The 22,826-nt window shown below is 45.6% G+C and overlaps 1 protein-coding gene across 3 annotated transcripts in view; it reads right to left on the bottom strand.

Annotated features, from left to right (window-relative positions):
* The window catches only part of LOC143973740 (uncharacterized), a 65,976-nt gene that overhangs the window by 20,138 nt on the left and 23,012 nt on the right, over positions 1 to 22,826 (bottom strand). For all 3 annotated transcript variants that reach the window (XM_077474578.1, XM_077474576.1, XM_077474577.1), the window contains one exon: positions 1,346 to 1,510. In XM_077474578.1, the coding sequence (XP_077330704.1) occupies positions 1,346 to 1,510 (165 nt within the window). The remainder of the gene's footprint in view (positions 1 to 1,345; positions 1,511 to 22,826) is intronic.

Below are 22,826 nucleotides of genomic sequence, written 5' to 3'. Positions count from 1 at the left end.
CGGGAACCAATTGCCTTCAGAAGTCACCTAATTAGTAAATAGAGTCCACCTGTGTGCAACTAAATCTCAGTATAAATACAGCTGCATCTGTGAAGCCCTCAGAGGTTTGTTAGAGAACCTTAGTGAATAAACAGCATCATGAAGGCCAAGGAACACACCAGGCAGGTCAGGGATGAAGTTGTGGAGAAGTATAAAGCAGGGTTGGGTTATAAAAAAAATATCCCAAGCTTTGAACGTCTCACGGAGCTCTGTTCAATCCATCATCGGAAAATGGAAAGAATATGGAACAACTGCAAACCTACCAAGACATGGCCGTCCACCTAAACTGACCGGGCCGGGCAAGGAGAGCATTCATCAGAGAAGAGCCAAGAGGTCCATGGTAACTCTGGAGGAGCTGCAGAGATCCACAGCTCAGGGGGGAGAATCTGTCCACAGGACAACTATTAGTCGTCTCTCCACAAATCTGCCCTTAAGACCCCTTTCACACTAGAGCCTATCCCCTATTTTGTAGACGCTATAAATTTTGCGCAAACCAATCGATATACGCTTATTGCGGGTTTTTTTTGTTTGTTTTTTTACCAAAAATATGTAAAATAATATGTATCGGCCTAAACTGAGGAAAAAAATATTTTTTTTTTTTAAATGGGGATATTTATTATAGCAAAAAGTAAAAAATATTTTTATTTAAATTGTCGCTCTTCTTTTGTTTATAGCGCAAAAAAATAAAAACCGCAGAGAGGATCAAATACCACCAGAAGAAAGCTCTATTTGTGGGGGGAGGTTAATTTTGTTTGGGTGCCACGTCCTACAACCGAGCAAATTGAAATCAGTTAAAGGGACGCAGTGCCGAATCGCCAAAAAAGTGCTCTGGTCAGGAAAGGGGGGTAAAATCCCCCGGGGCTGCTGAAGTGGTTAAAGGGAACCATCCTCACCTGTGATCTGTTTGCTTGTAATTAGTGTGTGTGTAATAAAAGGTCAATGAGTTTCTGGACTCCTGACAGACCCTTGCATCTTTCATCCAGTGCTGCACTGACGTTTCTGGATTCTGAGTCATGGGGGGAAAGCAAAAGAATTGTCAAAGGATCTGCAGGAAAAGGTAGTTGGACTGTATAAAACAGGAAAAGGGATATAAAAAGATATCCAAGGAATTGAGAATGCCAATCAGCAGTGTTCAAACTCTAATCAAGAAGAGGAAAATGAGGGGTCCTGTTGAAAACCAAAACCACGGTCAGGTAGACCAACTAAAATTCCAGCCGCAACTGCCAGGAAAACGTATGAGCACAACTGTACTGCTAACAACAGAGGAATCAGCACAAGGGACCTATCCTGCTGTCTGGGAGCATACCTCGGTCTGTGTGGCTCGATCGGTAGAGGTAGAAACAGGGGAGTGCAGCTTCTCCACCTTCACCACCTCGCCGGATGCACTGCCCGTACATTCCTGACCTTCCAGCAGGGGGCGATCTTCGTTTTGGGCATCTGCTTTCTGCTCAGCGTCACATCTGAAAGAAAACTATAAAAAAGGAATTGTCATAAACTCTGTGTGTGTTTTTTTTTCTTTTTGACACTTTTTTTGGTGAATGAGTAGGGGTAGAATTTATGTACCCCTACTCATTCACATAGGAGGGGGGGGCAGGATCTGGGGGGGGGGGGGGCTCCTTGTTAAAGAGGAACTGCAGTCGGCTCACATAATTTGTAATAAAAACATCTTTGCCAATCTGAAGCTTCCCTCCAACCACTTTGCATATTATTTTATACAGGGCTCGGCAAACCCCAGGTGCCAGGTCGCCATGGCGACCTAGAAATCGCACCCTGATAAGCGATAAGCAGCCCAATCATTGGCTGGTGTTTGATAGCTGCTGGGTCCCACCCAACCCAGCCGGGTCCCGCCCACCCCGACCGGGTCCCGCCCACCCCCGACATTAAGCTCAATTCTGACAGCTCCCCTCTGTTACTTTTCAGTTTCACACTGAGTGTCCAGTGTGAAACCTGCCACTGCTAATCAGTGCCATCTGCCACCGCCAACCAGGGCCACCTGCCGGTGCCAACCAGTGCCTGCCAGTGCCACCTGCCATCACCAACCAGTGCCACCTACCTGTGCCATCTGCCAGTGACAACCAGTGCCACCTGCCACCGCCAATCAGTGCCACCTGCCACCGCCAATCAGTGCCACGTATCACCGCCAATCAGCGCCACCTGCCATCGCCAACCAGTGCCACCTACCTGTGCCATCTGCCAGTGACAACCAGTGCCACCTGCCACCGCCAATCAGTGCCACCTGCCACCGCCAATCAGTGCCACCAAACAGTGCCACGTGCCTCCGCCAATCAGTGCCACTGCCAATCAGTGCCACCTGCCAGTGCCAATCAGTGCCACCTGCCAGTGCCAACCAATGCCACCTGCCAGTGCCATCTGTCAGCTCCATGTGCCAACCAGTGCCATCTGTCAGTCCCAAACCAGTGCCACCTGCAACTGCTACCTGCCAGTGCCATCTGCCCGTTCCAACCAGTGCCGTCTGCCAGTTTCAACCAGTGCCACCTGCCTAAACCAACCAGTTCCATCTGTTGTCAGCCTTACTCTTTCTGGTCAGCCCATAACCCTGATGTAACAGCTTCACATTGAAGTTATTGACTGGGTGCTCCATTGTGAGTTAGGCGGCGTACACACGCGGGGACTGTCTGCCGAAACTAAGTTCGTCAAACAGTCCGCTCAAACTTTTGAATGAACGAACACGCCCACACACGGCACTTTTTGAGCGGACAAATACGGCAAACTTTGTTCGTCGTACTAAGTCCGCGCAACTTTTGAAATGAACGGACTCGCCCACACACGAGGCAACAGTCCGCTCATTTCGAGCGCGTGTGCAGGTAGGCGGGGCCCGCGACGGAGACGTTGCGGGCTCCGCCGCCTGGAATGTACTTAAAGGGGAACCCCAACGCCGAAAAAAAATCGGCGTGGGGGTCCCCCCAAAGTCCACAACAGACCCTTGTCCGAGCACGCTACCCGGCCGGCCAGGAAAGGGGGGCGAGCGAGCGCGCCCCCCCTCCCGAGCCGTACCAGGCCGCGTGCCCTCAACATGGGGGGTGCCTTGGGGAAGGGGGGGCCGCGCGGCCCCCCCACCCCAAAGCACCTTGTCCCCATGTTGATGAGGACAAGGGCCTCTTCCCGACAACCCTGGCCGTTGGTTGTCGGGGTCTGCAGGCGGGGGGCTTATCGGAATCCGGGAGCCCCCTTTAATAAGGGGGCCCCCGGATACCGGCCCCCCACCCTATGTGAATGAGTATGGGGTACAATGTACCCCTACCCATTCACCTGTAAAATAAAAGTACCCAAAAAAAAAAACACAACACACGAGATAAAATATTTTATTGCACAGCTCCGGGGGTCTTCCGTCTTCGGGGGTCTTCTCGCCGGACTCCTCCGCTATCTTCTTGTAGCTCTTTTGCTAGCGGAGGAGTCCGGCTTTCTTCCTCCCCGCCGCCGGCCTCTTCTCCCGACTTCGGGGGTCTTGTCCCCCTCTTCGGTTCTTCTGCCGGGCCACCGCGCCTTCTTATAGCTCTTTTGCAGGCGGTGGCCCGGTCTTCTGTCGCCGCCGCCTTCCGTTCTTCTTCTTCTTCTTCTTCTTCTCCAGGAGATGTTGACACGTCGCTCTCTCCGGCCGGAATGCCAGAGCCGCGCTGTGCGGCCACTTATATAGTGACAATGGGGCGGTGTCACATGGTATATGTCACATGGGTTGGTCACATGGTGACCCCGCCCCCTTACGATGTCATAGTCCCCATGTGACATCAACCCATGTGACCAACCCATGTGACATATACCATGTGACACCGCCCCATTGTCACTATATAAGTGGCCGCACAGTGCGGCTCGGGCATTCCGGCCGGAGAGAGCGACGTGTCAACATCTCCTGGAGAAGAAGAAGAAGAAGAAGAAGAACGGAAGGCGACAGCCTTCCGTTCTTCTGCCGGGCCACCGCGCCTTCTTATAGCTCTTTTGCAGGCGGTGGCCCGGCAGAAGAACGGAAGGCGGCGGCGACAGAAGACCGGGCCACCGCCTGCAAAAGAGCTATAAGAAGGCGCGGTGGCCCGGCAGAAGAACCGAAGAGGGGGACAAGACCCCCGAAGTCGGGAGAAGAGGCCGGCGGCGGGGAGGAAGAAAGCCGGACTCCTCCGCTAGCAAAAGAGCTACAAGAAGATAGCGGAGGAGTCCGGCGAGAAGACCCCCGAAGACGGAAGACCCCCGGAGCTGTGCAATAAAATATTTTATCTCGTGTGTTGTGTTTTTTTTTTTTGGGTACTCTTATTTTACAGGTGAATGGGTAGGGGTACATTGTACCCCATACTCATTCACATAGGGTGGGGGGCCGGTATCCGGGGGCCCCCTTATTAAAGGGGGCTCCCGGATTCCGATAAGCCCCCCGCCCGCAGACCCCGACAACCAACGGCCAGGGTTGTCGGGAAGAGGCCCTTGTCCTCATCAACATGGGGACAAGGTGCTTTGGGGTGGGGGGGCCGCGCGGCCCCCCCTTCCCCAAGGCACCCCCCATGTTGAGGGCACGCGGCCTGGTACGGCTCGGGAGGGGGGGCGCGCTCGCTCGCCCCCCTTTCCTGGCCGGCCGGGTAGCGTGCTCGGACAAGGGTCTGTTGTGGACTTTGGGGGGACCCCCACGCCGATTTTTTTCGGCGTTGGGGTTCCCCTTTAAGTCCATACCAGGCGGCGGGGCCCGCGACGTCTCCTTCGCGGGCCCCGCCTACCTAGAGACGCGCTCGAAATGAGCAGACTTTCCTCCGAGCGGGAACAGTTTGCTCATTTTGAAAGTGGCCTACACACGGGCGGACTGTCCGCTCAAACCAAGTTTCAGCGGACAGTTTTTCGGAATTTCCGAAAAACTTTGTTCGTCAAACTGTCTGCTGAAACTGTCCGCTGAAGCCCCACACACGAGCGGACTGTCCGCTGAAACACTGTTCAGCGGACAAAGTTGAGCGAACAGTCCGCCCGTGTGTACGCGGCCTTAGGGGGCGAAAATTACTGGCCTTACCCCAGGAGCTGACAATCCATACCACTCTAAAAAAAAATGGCTCCTAACTTTTTTAACTGGCTCCTAGATTCAAAGCAAATTTGTCAAGACCTGATTTTATATATACTGTGATTCTGTACTTGCCAAATATGCTGCAGAAATCTCCCTCCGCTGAGTCTGGCTGCAGCCATTTTGACTGTGGGCAGCTGAAGCTGCTGCCTGTTCACTTCCTGGATTTACACAGAGGCACACCTCCAGCTCTGCAACTTTCATTTGGCCCTCTTATGACTCATCCCCCCTCCCTCCCTGGCAAACTCTCCAGTGAGTGAGAGAGAGCGCTGTGTATGATGTCATAAGCCTAGGATAATGACCAGACAAGAAACAGGAAGTGGGCTGTATAAGGGACTTACTGGCAGAAAAAGATATGTTTTTTTTTTTACATACAGCTGTCAGCGCCAAACCTGCTGACAGCTGATGAGTCGTCCGTTGTTAAGGACGCAGCGCCTGGCTTCCCGGCCTGTTCCTTAGCAACCGGCTCAATGCGATAAATTACCGCATGAATGCGGTAATTACCGCTCAAACACTGCATTTGTTATTTAAACTATAAAGTAAACCCCTCCCCCCCATCGTTTTCAGCCAAGGAAGCCGCCATTGTTTCCTCTGTTTAATCTACAACTGCAATGACGCTGCACATGTGATCAGTTATGACACCGGCCATTGGATGGTTTGACAGTTTTGTTGAGCGCACAACCAATGGGAGTGTCACATTGCCGACACGTGCCGCAAATTAAACTGCTTTATGGATGGCTTTACTTCTGCTTTAAGGCAAAATTCTTAGTGAACGGCACATTCAAAACGGATTTACCGCAAGCGCTATTCTACCACGTTTTATCTGCCGTTAGTGAACTCTTAGGCTCCGTGCACACTGGAGCTCATAAACAACCGTTTTTTGGAATGTGGGTGTTTTTTTTTAACAGCCCATGAACTCCACTCTATGTTATCCTATGTGTCCATGCACATACTCTATGTTATCCTATGTGTCCATGCACGCACTCTATATTATCCTATGTGTCCATGCACATACTCTATGTTATCCTATGTGTCCGTGCACGCACTCTATATTATCCTATGTGTCCATGCACACACACTCTATGTTATCCTGTGTCCATGCACGCACTCTATGTTATCCTATGTGTCCATGCACGCACTCTATATTATCCTATGTGTCCATGCACGCACTCTATATTATCCTATGTGTCCATGCACGTACTCTATGTTATCCTATGTGTCCATGCACGTACTCTAAATTATCCTATGTGTCCATGCACGCACTCTATATTATCCTATGTGTCCATGCACATACTCTATGTTATCCTATGTGTCCATGCACGCACTCTATGTTATCCTATGTGTCCATGCACGCACTCTATGTTATCCTATGTGTCCATGCACGCACTCTATGTTATCCTATGTGTCCATGCACGCACTCTATGTTATCCTATGTGTCCATGCACGCACTCTATATTATCCTATGTGTCCATGCACGTACTCTATGTTATCCTATGTGTCCATGCACGTACTCTATGTTATCCTATGTGTCCACGCACGCACTCTATGTTATCCTATGTGTCCATGCACGCACTCTATATTATCCTATGTGTCCATACACGCACTCTATATTATCCTATGTGTCTATGCACGCACTCTATGTTATCCTATGTGTCCACGCACGCACTCTATATTATCCTATGTGTCCATGCACGCACTCTATGTTATCCTATGTGTCCATGCACGCACTCTATGTTATCCTATGAGTCCATGCACGCACTCTATGTTATCCTATGTGTCCATGCACGCACTCTATATTATCCTATGTGTCCATGCACGCACTCTATATTATCCTATGTGTCCATACACACACACTCTATATTATCCTATGTGTCCATGCACGCACTCTATATTATCCTATGTGTCCCTGCACGCACTCTATGTTATCCTATGTGTCCATGCACGCACTCTATGTTATCCTATGTGTCCACGCACGCACTCTATATTATCCTATGTGTCCACGCGCGGACTCTATATTATCCTATGTGTCCACGCACGCACTCTATGTTATCCTATGTGTCCATGCACGCACTCTATGTTTCCATACACGCACTCTATTTTATCCTATGTGTCCATGCACGTACTCTATATTATCCTATGTGTCCATGCACGTACTCTATATTATCCTATGTGTCCATGCACGCACTCTATGTTTTCCTATGTGTCCATACACACACACTCTATGTTATCCTATGTGTCCATGCACGCACTCTATATTATCCTATGTGTCCATGCACGTACTCTATATTATCCTATGTGTCCATGCACGCACTCTATGTTATCCTATGTGTCCATGCACGCACTCTATGTTATCCTGTGTCCATGCACGCACTCTATATTATCCTATGTGTCCATGCACGCACTCTATATTATCCTATGTGTCCATGCACGCACTCTATATTATCCTATGTGTCCATGCACGCACTCTATATTATCCTATGTGTCCATGCACGCACTCTATGTTTCCATACACGCACTCTATTTTATCCTATGTGTCCATGCACGTACTCTATGTTATCCTATGTGTCTATGCACGCACTCTATATTATCCTATGTGTCCATGCACGCACTCTATATTATCCTATGTGTCCATGCACGCACTCTATATTATCCTATGTGTCCATGCACGCACTCTATATTATCCTATGTGTCCATGCACGCACTCTATGTTTCCATACACGCACTCTATTTTATCCTATGTGTCCATGCACGTACTCTATATTATCCTATGTGTCCATGCACGTACTCTATATTATCCTATGTGTCCATGCACGCACTCTATGTTATCCTATGTGTCCATACACACACACTCTATGTTATCCTATGTGTCCATGCACGCACTCTATATTATCCTATGTGTCCATGCATGTACTCTATATTATCCTATGTGTCCATGCACGTACTCTATGTTATCCTATGTGTCCATGCACGCACTCTATGTTATCCTATGTGTCCATGCACGCACTCTATATTATCCTATGTGTCCATGCACGTACTCTATGTTATCCTATGTGTCCATGCACGTACTCTATGTTATCCTATGTGTCCACGCACGCACTCTATATTATCCTATGTGTCCATGCACGCACTCTATGTTATCCTATGTGTCCATGCACGCACTCTATGTTATCCTATGAGTCCATGCACGCACTCTATGTTATCCTATGTGTCCATGCACGCACTCTATATTATCCTATGTGTCCATGCACGCACTCTATATTATCCTATGTGTCCATACACACACACTCTATATTATCCTATGTGTCCATGCACGCACTCTATATTATCCTATGTGTCCCTGCACGCACTCTATGTTATCCTATGTGTCCATGCACGCACTCTATGTTATCCTATGTGTCCACGCACGCACTCTATATTATCCTATGTGTCCACGCACGGACTCTATATTATCCTATGTGTCCACGCACGCACTCTATGTTATCCTATGTGTCCATGCACGCACTCTATGTTTCCATACACGCACTCTATTTTATCCTATGTGTCAATGCACGTACTCTATATTATCCTATGTGTCCATGCACGTACTCTATATTATCCTATGTGTCCATGCACGCACTCTATGTTTTCCTATGTGTCCATACACACACACTCTATGTTATCCTATGTGTCCATGCACGCACTCTATATTATCCTATGTGTCCATGCACGTACTCTATATTATCCTATGTGTCCATGCACGCACTCTATGTTATCCTATGTGTCCATGCACGCACTCTATGTTATCCTGTGTCCATGCACGCACTCTATATTATCCTATGTGTCCATGCACGCACTCTATGTTTCCATACACGCACTCTATTTTATCCTATGTGTCCATGCACGTACTCTATGTTATCCTATGTGTCCATGCACGCACTCTATATTATCCTATGTGTCCATGCACGCACTCTATATTATCCTATGTGTCCATGCACGCACTCTATATTATCCTATGTGTCCATGCACGCACTCTATATTATCCTATGTGTCCATGCACGCACTCTATGTTTCCATACACGCACTCTATTTTATCCTATGTGTCCATGCACGTACTCTATATTATCCTATGTGTCCATGCACGTACTCTATATTATCCTATGTGTCCATGCACGCACTCTATGTTATCCTATGTGTCCATACACACACACTCTATGTTATCCTATGTGTCCATGCACGCACTCTATATTATCCTATGTGTCCATGCATGTACTCTATATTATCCTATGTGTCCATGCACGTACTCTATGTTATCCTATGTGTCCATGCACGCACTCTATGTTATCCTATGTGTCCATGCACGCACTCTATATTATCCTATGTGTCCATGCACGTACTCTATGTTATCCTATGTGTCCATGCACGTACTCTATGTTATCCTATGTGTCCACGCACGCACTCTATGTTATCCTATGTGTCCATGCACGCACTCTATATTATCCTATGTGTCCATACACGCACTCTATATTATCCTATGTGTCTATGCACGCACTCTATGTTATCCTATGTGTCCACGCACGCACTCTATATTATCCTATGTGTCCATGCACGCACTCTATGTTATCCTATGTGTCCATGCACGCACTCTATGTTATCCTATGAGTCCATGCACGCACTCTATGTTATCCTATGTGTCCATGCACGCACTCTATATTATCCTATGTGTCCATGCACGCACTCTATATTATCCTATGTGTCCATACACACACACTCTATATTATCCTATGTGTCCATGCACGCACTCTATATTATCCTATGTGTCCCTGCACGCACTCTATGTTATCCTATGTGTCCATGCACGCACTCTATGTTATCCTATGTGTCCACGCACGCACTCTATATTATCCTATGTGTCCACGCACGGACTCTATATTATCCTATGTGTCCACGCACGCACTCTATGTTATCCTATGTGTCCATGCACGCACTCTATGTTTCCATACACGCACTCTATTTTATCCTATGTGTCCATGCACGTACTCTATATTATCCTATGTGTCCATGCACGCACTCTATGTTTTCCTATGTGTCCATACACACACACTCTATGTTATCCTATGTGTCCATGCACGCACTCTATATTATCCTATGTGTCCATGCACGTACTCTATATTATCCTATGTGTCCATGCACGCACTCTATGTTATCCTATGTGTCCATGCACGCACTCTATGTTATCCTGTGTCCATGCACGCACTCTATATTATCCTATGTGTCCATGCACGCACTCTATATTATCCTATGTGTCCATGCACGCACTCTATATTATCCTATGTGTCCATGCACGCACTCTATATTATCCTATGTGTCCATGCACGCACTCTATGTTTCCATACACGCACTCTATTTTATCCTATGTGTCCATGCACGTACTCTATGTTATCCTATGTGTCTATGCACGCACTCTATATTATCCTATGTGTCCATGCACGCACTCTATATTATCCTATGTGTCCATGCACGCACTCTATATTATCCTATGTGTCCATGCACGCACTCTATATTATCCTATGTGTCCATGCACGCACTCTATGATTCCATACACGCACTCTATTTTATCCTATGTGTCCATGCACGTACTCTATATTATCCTATGTGTCCATGCACGTACTCTATATTATCCTATGTGTCCATGCACGCACTCTATGTTATCCTATGTGTCCATACACACACACTCTATGTTATCCTATGTGTCCATGCACGCACTCTATATTATCCTATGTGTCCATGCACGTACTCTATATTATCCTATGTGTCCATGCACGTACTCTATGTTATCCTATGTGTCCATGCACGCACTCTATGTTATCCTATGTGTCCATGCACGCACTCTATATTATCCTATGTGTCCATGCACGTACTCTATGTTATCCTATGTGTCCATGCACACACTCTATGTTATCCTGTGTCCATGCACGTACTCTATATTATCCTATGTGTCCATGCACACACTCTATGTTATCCTGTGTCCATGCACGTACTCTATATTATCCTATGTGTCCATGCACGCACTCTATATTATCCTATGTGTCCATGCACGCACTCTATATTATCCTATGTGTCCATGCACACACACTCTATGTTATCCTGTGTCCATACACGCACTCTATATTATCCTATGTGTCCATGCACGTACTCTATGTTATCCTATGTGTCCATGCACACACTCTATATTATCCTATGTGTCCATGCACACACACTCTATGTTATCCTGTGTCCATGCACGCACTCTATATTATCCTATGTGTCCATGCACGTACTCTATGTTATCCTATGTGTCCATGCACGTACTCTATATTATCCTATGTGTCCATGCACGCACTCTATATTATCCTATGTGTCCATGCACGTACACTATGTTATCCTATGTGTCCATGCACGTACTCTATGTTATCCTATGTGTCCATGCACGCACTCTATGTTATCCTATGTGTCCATGCACGCACTCTATGTTATCCTATGTGTCCATGCACGTACTCTATATTATCCTATGTGTCCATGCACGCACTCTATGTTATCCTATGTGTCCATGCACGCACTCAATATTATCCTATGTGTCCATGCACACACACTCTATGTTATCCTGTGTCCATGCACGTACTCTATATTATCCTATGTGTCCATGCACACACACTCTATGTTATCCTGTGTCCATGCACGCACTCTATATTATCCTATGTGTCCATGCACGTACTCTATGTTATCCTATGTGTCCATGCACGTACTCTATATTATCCTATGTGTCCATGCACACACACTCTATGTTATCCTGTGTCCATACACGCACTCTATATTATCCTATGTGTCCATGCACGTACTCTATGTTATCCTATGTGTCCATGCACACACTCTATATTATCCTATGTGTCCATGCACACACACTCTATGTTATCCTGTGTCCATGCACGCACTCTATATTATCCTATGTGTCCATGCACGTACTCTATGTTATCCTATGTGTCCATGCACGTACTCTATATTATCCTATGTGTCCATGCACGCACTCTATATTATCCTATGTGTCCATGCACGTACACTATGTTATCCTATGTGTCCATGCACGTACTCTATGTTATCCTATGTGTCCATGCACGCACTCTATGTTATCCTATGTGTCCATGCACGCACTCTATGTTATCCTATGTGTCCATGCACGTACTCTATATTATCCTATGTGTCCATGCACGCACTCTATGTTATCCTATGTGTCCATGCACGCACTCAATATTATCCTATGTGTCCATGCACACACACTCTATGTTATCCTGTGTCCATGCACGTACTCTATATTATCCTATGTGTCCATGCACACACACTCTATGTTATCCTGTGTCCATGCACGCACTCTATATTATCCTATGTGTCCATGCACGTACTCTATGTTATCCTATGTGTCCATGCACGTACTCTATATTATCCTATGTGTCCATGCACGCACTCTATATTATCCTATGTGTCCATGCACGCACTCTATGTTATCCTATGTGTCCATGCACGTACTCTATGTTATCCTATGTGTCCACGCACGCACTCTATATTATCCTATGTGTCCATGCACGCACTCTATGTTATCCTATGTGTCCATGCACGCACTCTATGTTATCCTATGAGTCCATGCACGCACTCTATGTTATCCTATGTGTCCCTGCACGCACTCTATGTTATCCTATGTGTCCATGCACGCACTCTATGTTATCCTATGTGTCCACGCACGCACTCTATATTATCCTATGTGTCCACGCACGGACTCTATATTATCCTATGTGTCCACGCACGCACTCTATGTTATCCTATGTGTCCATGCACGCACTCTGTGTTATCCTATGTGTCCATGCACGCACTCTATGTTATCCTATGAGTCCATGCACGCACTCTATGTTATCCTATGTGTCCATGCACGCAATCTATATTATCCTATGTGTCCATGCACGCACTCTATGTTATCCTATGTGTCCCTGCACGCACTCTATATTATCCTGTGTGTCCATGCACGCACTCTATGTTATCCTATGTGTCCATGCACGCACTCTATATTATCCTGTGTGTCCATGCACGCACTCTATATTATCCTGTGTGTCCATGCACGCACTCTATATTATCCTGTGTGTCCATGCACGCACTCTATGTTATCCTGTGTGTCCATGCACGCACTCTATGTTATCCTATGTGTCCATGCACGCACTCTATGTTATCCTATGTGTCCATGCACACACTCTATGTTATCCTATGTGTCCCTGCACGCACTCTATATTATCCTGTGTGTCCATGCACGCACTCTATATTATCCTGTGTGTCCATGCACGCACTCTATGTTATCCTGTGTGTCCATGCACGCACTCTATGTTATCCTATTTGTCCATGCACGCACTCTATGTTATCCTAGGTGTCCATGCACGCACTCTATATTATCCTATGTGTCCACGCACACACTCTATGTTATCCTATGTGTCCATGTACACACTCTATATTATCCTATGTGTCCATGTACGCACTCTATATTATCCTATGTGTCCATGCACGCACTCTATATTATCCTATGTGTCCATGCACGCACTCTATGTTATCCTATGTGTCCATGCACGCACTCTATATTATCCTATGTGTCCATGCACGCACTCTATATTATCCTATGTGTCCATGCACGCACTCTATGTTATCCTATGTGTCCATGCACGTACTCCATGTTATCCTATGTGTCCATGCACGCACTCTATGTTATCCTATGTGTCCATGCACGCACTCTATATTATCCTATGTGTCCATGCACGCACTCTATATTATCCTATGTGTCCATGCACGCACTCTATATTATCCTATGTGTCCATGCACGCACTCTATGTTATCCTGTGTCCATGCACGCACTCTATGTTATCCTATGTGTCCATGCACGCACTCTATGTTATCCTATGTGTCCATGCACGCACTCTATATTATCCTATGTATCCATGCACGCACTCTATATTATCCTATGTGTCCATGCACGCACTCTATGTTATCCTATGTGTCCCTGCACGCACGCTATGTTATCCTATGTGTCCATGCACGCACTCTATATTATCCTATGTGTCCATGCACGCACTCTATATTATCCTATGTATCCATGCACGCACTCTATATTATCCTATGTGTCCATGCACGCACTCTATGTTATCCTATGTGTCCCTGCACGCACGCTATGTTATCCTATGTGTCCATGCACGCACTCTATATTATCCTATGTGTCCATGCACGCACTCTATGTTTCCATACACGCACTCTATTTTATCCTGTGTCCATGCACGCACTCTATATTATCCTATGTGTCCATGCACGCACTCTATGTTATCCTATGTGTCCATGCACGCACTCTATATTATCCTATGTGTCCATACACACACACTCTATGTTATCCTATGTGTCCATGCACGCACTCTATGTTATCTTATGTGTCCATGCACGCACTCTATGTTATCCTATGTGTCCATGCACGTACTCTATGTTAGCCTATGTGTCCATGCACGTACTCTATGTTAGCCTATGTGTCCATGCACGCACTCTATATTATCCTATGTGTCCATGCACGCACTCTATATTATCCTATGTGTCCATGCACGTACTCTATGTTAGCCTATGTGTCCATGCACGCACTCTATATTATCCTATGTGTCCATGCACGCACTCTATATTATCCTATGTGTCCATGCACGCACTCTATGTTATCCTATGTGTCCATGCACGCACTCTATATTATCCTATGTGTCCATACACACACACTCTATGTTATCCTATGTGTCCATGCACGCACTCTATTTTATCCTATGTGTCCATGCACGCACTCTATGTTATTCTATGTGTCCATGCACGCACTCTATGTTATCCTGTGTCCATGCACGCACTCTATATTATCCTATGTGTCCATGCACGCACTCTATATTATCCTATGTGTCCATGCACGCACTCTATGTTATCCTATGTGTCCATGCACGCACTCTATGTTTCCATACACGCACTCTATTTTATCCTATGTGTCCATGCACGTACTCTATGTTATCCTATGTGTCTATGCACGCACTCTATATTATCCTATGTGTCCATGCACGCACTCTATATTATCCTATGTGTCCATGCACGCACTCTATATTATCCTATGTGTCCATGCACGCACTCTATATTATCCTATGTGTCCATGCACGTACTCTATGTTAGCTTATGTGTCCATGCACGCACTCTATATTATCCTATGTGTCCATGCACGCACTCTATATTATCCTATGTGTCCATGCACGTACTCTATGTTAGCCTATGTGTCCATGCACGCACTCTATATTATCCTATGTGTCCATGCACGCACTCTATATTATCCTATGTGTCCATGCACGCACTCTATGTTTCCATACACGCACTCTATTTTATCCTATGTGTCCATGCACGCACTCTATATTATCCTATGTGTCCATGCACACACTCTATGTTATCCTATGTGTCCATGCACGCACTCTATGTTTCCATACACGCACTCTATTTTATCCTATGTGTCCATGCACGCACTCTATATTATCCTATGTGTCCATGCACACACTCTATGTTATCCTATGTGTCCATGCACGCACTCTATATTATCCTATGTGTCCATACACACACACTCTATGTTATCCTATGTGTCCATGCACGCACTCTATGTTATCCTATGTGTCCATGCACGCACTCTATGTTATCCTGTGTCCATGCACGCACTCTATATTATCCTATGTGTCCATGCACGCACTCTATATTATCCTATGTGTCCATGCACGCACTCTATATTATCCTATGTGTCCATGCACGCACTCTATGTTTCCATACACGCACTCTATTTTATCCTATGTGTCCATGCACGTACTCTATATTATCCTATGTGTCCATGCACGTACTCTATATTATCCTATGTGTCCATGCACGCACTCTATGTTATCCTATGTGTCCATACACACACACTCTATGTTATCCTGTGTCCATGCACGCACTCTATATTATCCTATGTGTCCATGCACGCACTCTATATTATCCTATGTGTCCATGCACGCACTCTATATTATCCTATGTGTCCATGCACGCACTCTATATTATCCTATGTGTCCATGCACGCACTCTATGTTTCCATACACGCACTCTATTTTATCCTATGTGTCCATGCACGTACTCTATGTTATCCTATGTGTCTATGCACGCACTCTATATTATCCTATGTGTCCATGCACGCACTCTATATTATCCTATGTGTCCATGCACGCACTCTATATTATCCTATGTGTCCATGCACGCACTCTATGTTTCCATACACGCACTCTATTTTATCCTATGTGTCCATGCACGCACTCTATATTATCCTATGTGTCCATGCACACACTCTATGTTATCCTATGTGTCCATGCACGCACTCTATGTTTCCATACACGCACTCTATTTTATCCTATGTGTCCATGCACGCACTCTATATTATCCTATGTGTCCATGCACACACTCTATGTTATCCTATGTGTCCATGCACGCACTCTATATTATCCTATGTGTCCATACACACACACTCTATGTTATCCTATGTGTCCATGCACGCACTCTATGTTATCCTATGTGTCCATGCACGCACTCTATGTTATCCTGTGTCCATGCACGCACTCTATATTATCCTATGTGTCCATGCACGCACTCTATATTATCCTATGTGTCCATGCACGCACTCTATATTATCCTATGTGTCCATGCACGCACTCTATGTTTCCATACACGCACTCTATTTTATCCTATGTGTCCATGCACGTACTCTATATTATCCTATGTGTCCATGCACGTACTCTATATTATCCTATGTGTCCATGCACGCACTCTATGTTATCCTATGTGTCCATACACACACACTCTATGTTATCCTGTGTCCATGCACGCACTCTATATTATCCTATGTGTCCATGCACGTACTCTATATTATCCTATGTGTCCATGCACGCACTCTATGTTATCCTATGTGTCCATGCACGCACTCTATGTTATCCTGTGTCCATGCACGCACTCTATATTATCCTATGTGTCCATGCACGCACTCTATATTATCCTATGTGTCCATGCACGCACTCTATATTATCCTATGTGTCCATGCACGCACTCTATGTTTCCATACACGCACTCTATTTTATCCTATGTGTCCATGCACGTACTCTATGTTATCCTATGTGTCTATGCACGCACTCTATATTATCCTATGTGTCCATGCACGCACTCTATATTATCCTATGTGTCCATGCACGCACTCTATATTATCCTATGTGTCCATGCACGCACTCTATGTTTCCATACACGCACTCTATTTTATCCTATGTGTCCATGCACGTACTCTATATTATCCTATGTGTCCATGCACGTACTCTATATTATCCTATGTGTCCATGCACGCACTCTATGTTATCCTATGTGTCCATACACACACACTCTATGTTATCCTATGTGTCCATGCACGCACTCTATATTATCCTATGTGTCCATGCACGCACTCTATATTATCCTATGTGTCCATACACACACACTCTATATTATCCTATGTGTCCATGCACGCACTCTATATTATCCTATGTGTCCATGCACGCACTCTATGTTTCCATACACGCACTCTATATTATCCTATGTGTCCATGCACGTACTCTATATTATCCTATGTGTCCATGCACACACTCTATGTTATCCTATGTGTCCATGCACGCACTCTTTGTCTCCATGCACACACTCTATGTTATTCTATGTGTCCATACACACATTTTAGCTTTTATCACCAGTGGAGGCTGTTCTCTGAACGCCATAAGATCGCATTCAAAGTGCCGTTTTTCTAACCACCAAAAAAAAAAAAGCTAAAAAAATGCTAAACGCTTATAAACGCGCGTTAACTAGCGTTCGGCGTTCTATTTTTTTTTTCAAAGCATTGCGGGAGTTTGGGAATGCATTGTGGCAGGGGTTGACAAATTTGTTTGGAATCTAGGAGCCAGCTAAAAAAAGTTAGGAGCCAGGTTTTTTTTTTGTTTTTTATTTTCAATATAAAAATGTATTATATAAAAATTATATAAAAATTAGCTTTATTTTCAACATAAAAATGAACCAATGTTTAATTTAACACAGAAAGACAACTAGAACCAAACATTATATATATATAGGCATTTAACTTGTGTAGGTAATGAATATATTCTGATGTGACACCAAGTGTTTAACCACTTGCCGACCGCCGCACGACGATATACGTCGGCAGAATGGCACGGGCAGGCATATGGGCGTATATATAAGTCCCTGCCTGCCCGCGGGTGGGGGGCCCGATCGGGCCCCCCCCCCCGGTGCCTGCGGCGGTCGGCATTCCTTCGAGAGCGATCCGGGATGAGGGGGCGGCCATTCATTCATGGCCACCCCCTCGCGATCGCTCCCGACGAATAGGAATCCCCCGTGACATCACTTCCTCTCCTGTAATGTAAACACAGGAGAGGAAGTGATGTATTCTCTCCTCCGTGTCGGTATTTTTCGTTCCGGCACCGAGGAGAGAGGATCGGTGAGTTGCACCAACACTCTACACACACAGTAGAACATGCCAGGCACACTCACACCCCCCCTTTACCCCCCGATCACCCCCCCAATTACCCCTGCCCCCCAGTCACAGTGACACCAATGTCATTTTTTTTTGCATTGGTGTCATTTGTGACTGTAATAACTGTTAGGGCAGTTAGAGTTAGCCCCCTTTAGTTCTAATGTGCCCCCCTAACCCCCCCAATAAAGGTTTAACCCCGTGATCACCCCCCGTCGCCAGAGTCACTAAGGCTGGGTTCACATTGCAGCGGTTTATGAGAACGAATGTGATTCGCACCGCACTGCAGTGCAAATCACATCCGATCTCTGTGCGATTCGAGTTCAGCCATTCGCCGCACCCGCCACACCCGCCGCAAATTCGCATGGGACCCTTTTTTTGGCCCGCAGCAGAATCGGATCGCATGGGTGTTCACACCATGCGATCCGAGTTTGCAGATCGCACTGCGATATGCGAACTGATCTGGGGGTGTCAGTAACATTTCACTGACACTCCCAGCAGTTCGCATAGGGCAGTGTGAACTGCCGCCGGGAGGCATGCAATGCGGGAACCCGCCGCAGATTCGTGGCGTTCCCGCATCGCTCCAGTGTGAACCCAGCCTAATAAGCGATCGTTTTTCTGATCGCCGTATTAGTGTCACAGGTGACGCTAGTTAGGCAGGTAGGTATTTAGGTTCGCCGCAGCTTTTTATAGCGCCAGGGACCCCCATATACTACCGCATAAAGCCCCCTGATTGCCCCCTAGTTAACCCTTTCACCAGTGATCACCATATAACTGTTACAGGTGACGCTGGTTGGTTAGTTATTTTTTTATAGTTTCAGGGCACCCGCCATTTATTACCTAGTCTCACTAGTGTACCCCTAAATTTAGGGGTGTCTACTTTCCAAAATGGGGTCATTTGGGGGGGGGGTTTGTGCCATCTTGGCATTTTATGGCCTTCAAAACTGTAACGCCCTTAGAAAGCCTGAAGGCGGTGCTTGGTTTTCGGGGCCCCGTACGCGGCTAGGCTCCCAAAAAGTCCCACATATGTGGTATCCCCGTACTCAGGAGAAGCAGCAGAATTTATTTTGGGGTGTCATTTCACATATGCCCATGGCATGCGTGAGCAATATATCATTTAGTGACAACTTTGTGAAAAAAAAAAAAAAAGTTTGTAATTTTCCCGCAACTTGTGGCAAAATATAAAATATTCCATGGACTCAACATGCCTCTCAGCAAATAGCTTGGGGTGTCTACTTTCTAAAATGGGGTCATTTGTGGGGGTTTTGTGCCATCTTGGCATTTTATGGCCTTCAAAACTGTAATAGGTAGTGAGAAGTGAACTCAAAAATTTACGCCCTTAGAAAGCCTGAAGGCAGTGCTTGGTTTTCGGGGCCCCGTACGCGGCTAGGCTCCCAAAAAGTCCCACATATGTGGTATCCCCGTACTCAGGAGAAGCAGCAGGATTTATTTTGGGGTGTCATTTCACATACGCCCATAGCATGTGTGAGCAATATATCATTTAGTGACAACTTTGTGTAAAAAAAAAAAAATATTTTTTTTTTTGTCATTATTCAATCGCTTGAGGCAAAAAAATAAAATATTCAATGGGCTCAACATGCCACTTATCAATTTCCTTAGGGGGTCTACTTTCCAAAATGGGGTCATTTGGGGGGGTTTTGTACTGCCCTGCCATTTTAGCACCTCAAGAAATGAGATAGGCAGTCGTAAACTAAAAGCTGCGTAAATTCCAGAAAACGTACCTTAGTTTGTAGATGTGACAACTTTTGCGCAAACCAATAAATATACAATTATTGACTTTTTTTTTTACCAAAGACATGTGGCTGAATACATTTTGGCCTAAATGTATGACTAAAATTGAGTTTATTGGATTTTTCTAATAACAAAAAGTAGAAAATATCATTTTTTTTCAAAATTTGCGGTCTTTTTACGTTTATATCGCAAAAAATAAAAATCGCAGAGGCAATCAAATACCATCAAAAGAAAGCTCTATTTGTGGGAAGAAAAGGACGCAAATTTTGTTTGGGTACAACATTGCATGACCGCGCAATTACCAGTTAAAGCAGCGCAGTGCCAAAGTGTAAAAAGACCTCTGGTCATTTACCAGCAAAATGGTCCGGTCTGAAAGTGGTTAATGCTGGTTAACTAAAGAATGTGACTGCTTTTATTTCCGCCATATTCCCGCTTATTTACCGCCATACCCCCCACTAAGGGTCCGAACAGGTCCGCCTGAAAAACTGACAGGCGAACCTGATCAGACAGCCAGTGTGAAAGGGGCCAAGCAGGGAGATTACAAATAATACTTTTTTTTTTTTCCTTAATTAAAATTAAAAGTTTTTTTACTTTTAAAAAACAAATAAAAATAAAAGCTATTATGAAAAAAATAAAATAAAATAAAGCTATATGAAGCTATTTAAACCGTACCACACTCACCAGATGATGCCCGCAATCACTTCACTTTCTCCACTTTGGGAAGGAGATGGACGGGCAGTGAAAACAGGCAGGGCTTTGAAGCCCCATTAGCATTGCATTAGCATTTGTTGGATGTGTTTTAATATCAACATCCACCACAAGATGGCGCCAGATTACAGAAGGACTTCAGAAGCTGCGGCCTCAATTACTGGCCTGCGCGGCCCGATGCGATCGCACGGCGGGGGGGTCGGGGTCCACACGGAGGCAGGATACCCCAGCTGCGTCGCCCCAGGACGCAAATTATAGTCGCAAATGCGACCTGGCGCCCGGGGGGTTTATCGAGCCCTGCATTGTGGGATTTTTGGAGTGTATTTTTAGTAAAAACGCTCATAAACGCATTTAAACGCTAGTACAATACGCTGTTAAAAGCACGTTTTTCAGCCAGCGTTTTCTGCCAGCAATCTGGAGTCCAGAAAAAGCTTTTTTGAGCTCCAGTGTGCATGGAGCCTTGGTGAATTGACAATCATTGTCATGTGAATTATGGTGGAGGGTAGAGGTAGTTTTTTATGACCATGAGAGATATATATATATATATATATATATATATATTTATTATTTTTTTTGCATTTTTTTTTTTAGCATTTTTGTATACTGATTTTTTTTTTGTATTAAGCAAAATAAAACTAAGCCATACTGCAAAAGTCCCATTAAAAAAAAACTCTTATGCCGCGTACACACGAGCGGACTTTTCAAGGGACTAGGTCCGACGGTCTCTCTGACGGAGTTCCGACTGACTTTCCGAATGAACGGACTCGGCCACACACAATCACACCAAAGTCTGACGGATTTGAACGTGACGACGTACGACCGGACTAGAATAAGGAAGTTCATAGCCAGTAGCCAATAGCTGCGCTAGCGTCGGTTTTTGTCCGTCGGACTAGCCTACAGACGAACGGATTTCTCGGTCCGGCGGAGTTCCGGTGGAGTTCCGGTGGGAAAATTTAAAACATGCTCTATTTCTAAAGTCCGCCGGATTTTTGGCAAGCAAAGGTCCGAATGGAGCCCACACACGATCGAATTGTCCGGCGGACCAGTTCCATCGGACCTTTGCTGTCAAAAAGTCCGGTCGTGTGTACGCAGCATAAGTCTGGTGCTGGTCCTCTTTTTTTGCTGAGCTTAGTGTCCTCCTGTAGGTGGAATTACACCCACAAGTTAGGAATTCACAATACTGTGCCCCCCTCATTGAACAATGGCTGATGATATATGTGTGGCCAGCATAGTATCCTCCATAGACACTGCTGTAACCTCATGATATAAATACCGTATTTATCAGCGTTTATAACACGCACCCCAAGTTTAGGAGGGAATTTTAAGGAAATAAACTTTTAGGAGGGAAGTTTAAGGAAAAAAAACTTACATTTAAATGCCCATCAATGCAGCCTTATCAGTGTCATTGCAGCCTTGTCATTGTAGCCTTGTGGGTGTCATTCTAGCCTTGTCATTGCAGCCTTGTTATTGTAGCCTTGTCAGTGTCATTGCAGCCTTGTCAGTGTCATTGTAGCCTTGTCATTGCAGCCTTGTTATTGCAGCCTTGTCAGTGTCATTGTAGCCTTGTCAGTGTCATTGTAGCCTTGTGGGTGTCAGTGTAGCCTTGTCATTGCAGCCTTGTTATTGCAGCCTTGTCAGTGTCATTGTAGCCTTGTCATTGTAGTCTTGTGGGTG

This window comes from Lithobates pipiens, unplaced genomic scaffold, assembly GCF_037356315.1.
Source record: "Lithobates pipiens isolate NorthernLeopardFrog02 unplaced genomic scaffold, aLitPip1_a1.2 Scaffold_94, whole genome shotgun sequence".
Taxonomy (NCBI): Eukaryota; Metazoa; Chordata; class Amphibia; order Anura; family Ranidae; genus Lithobates; species Lithobates pipiens.
Note: the sequence above shows the minus strand (reverse complement) of the source record. Positions and strands in the feature narration are given on the sequence as shown.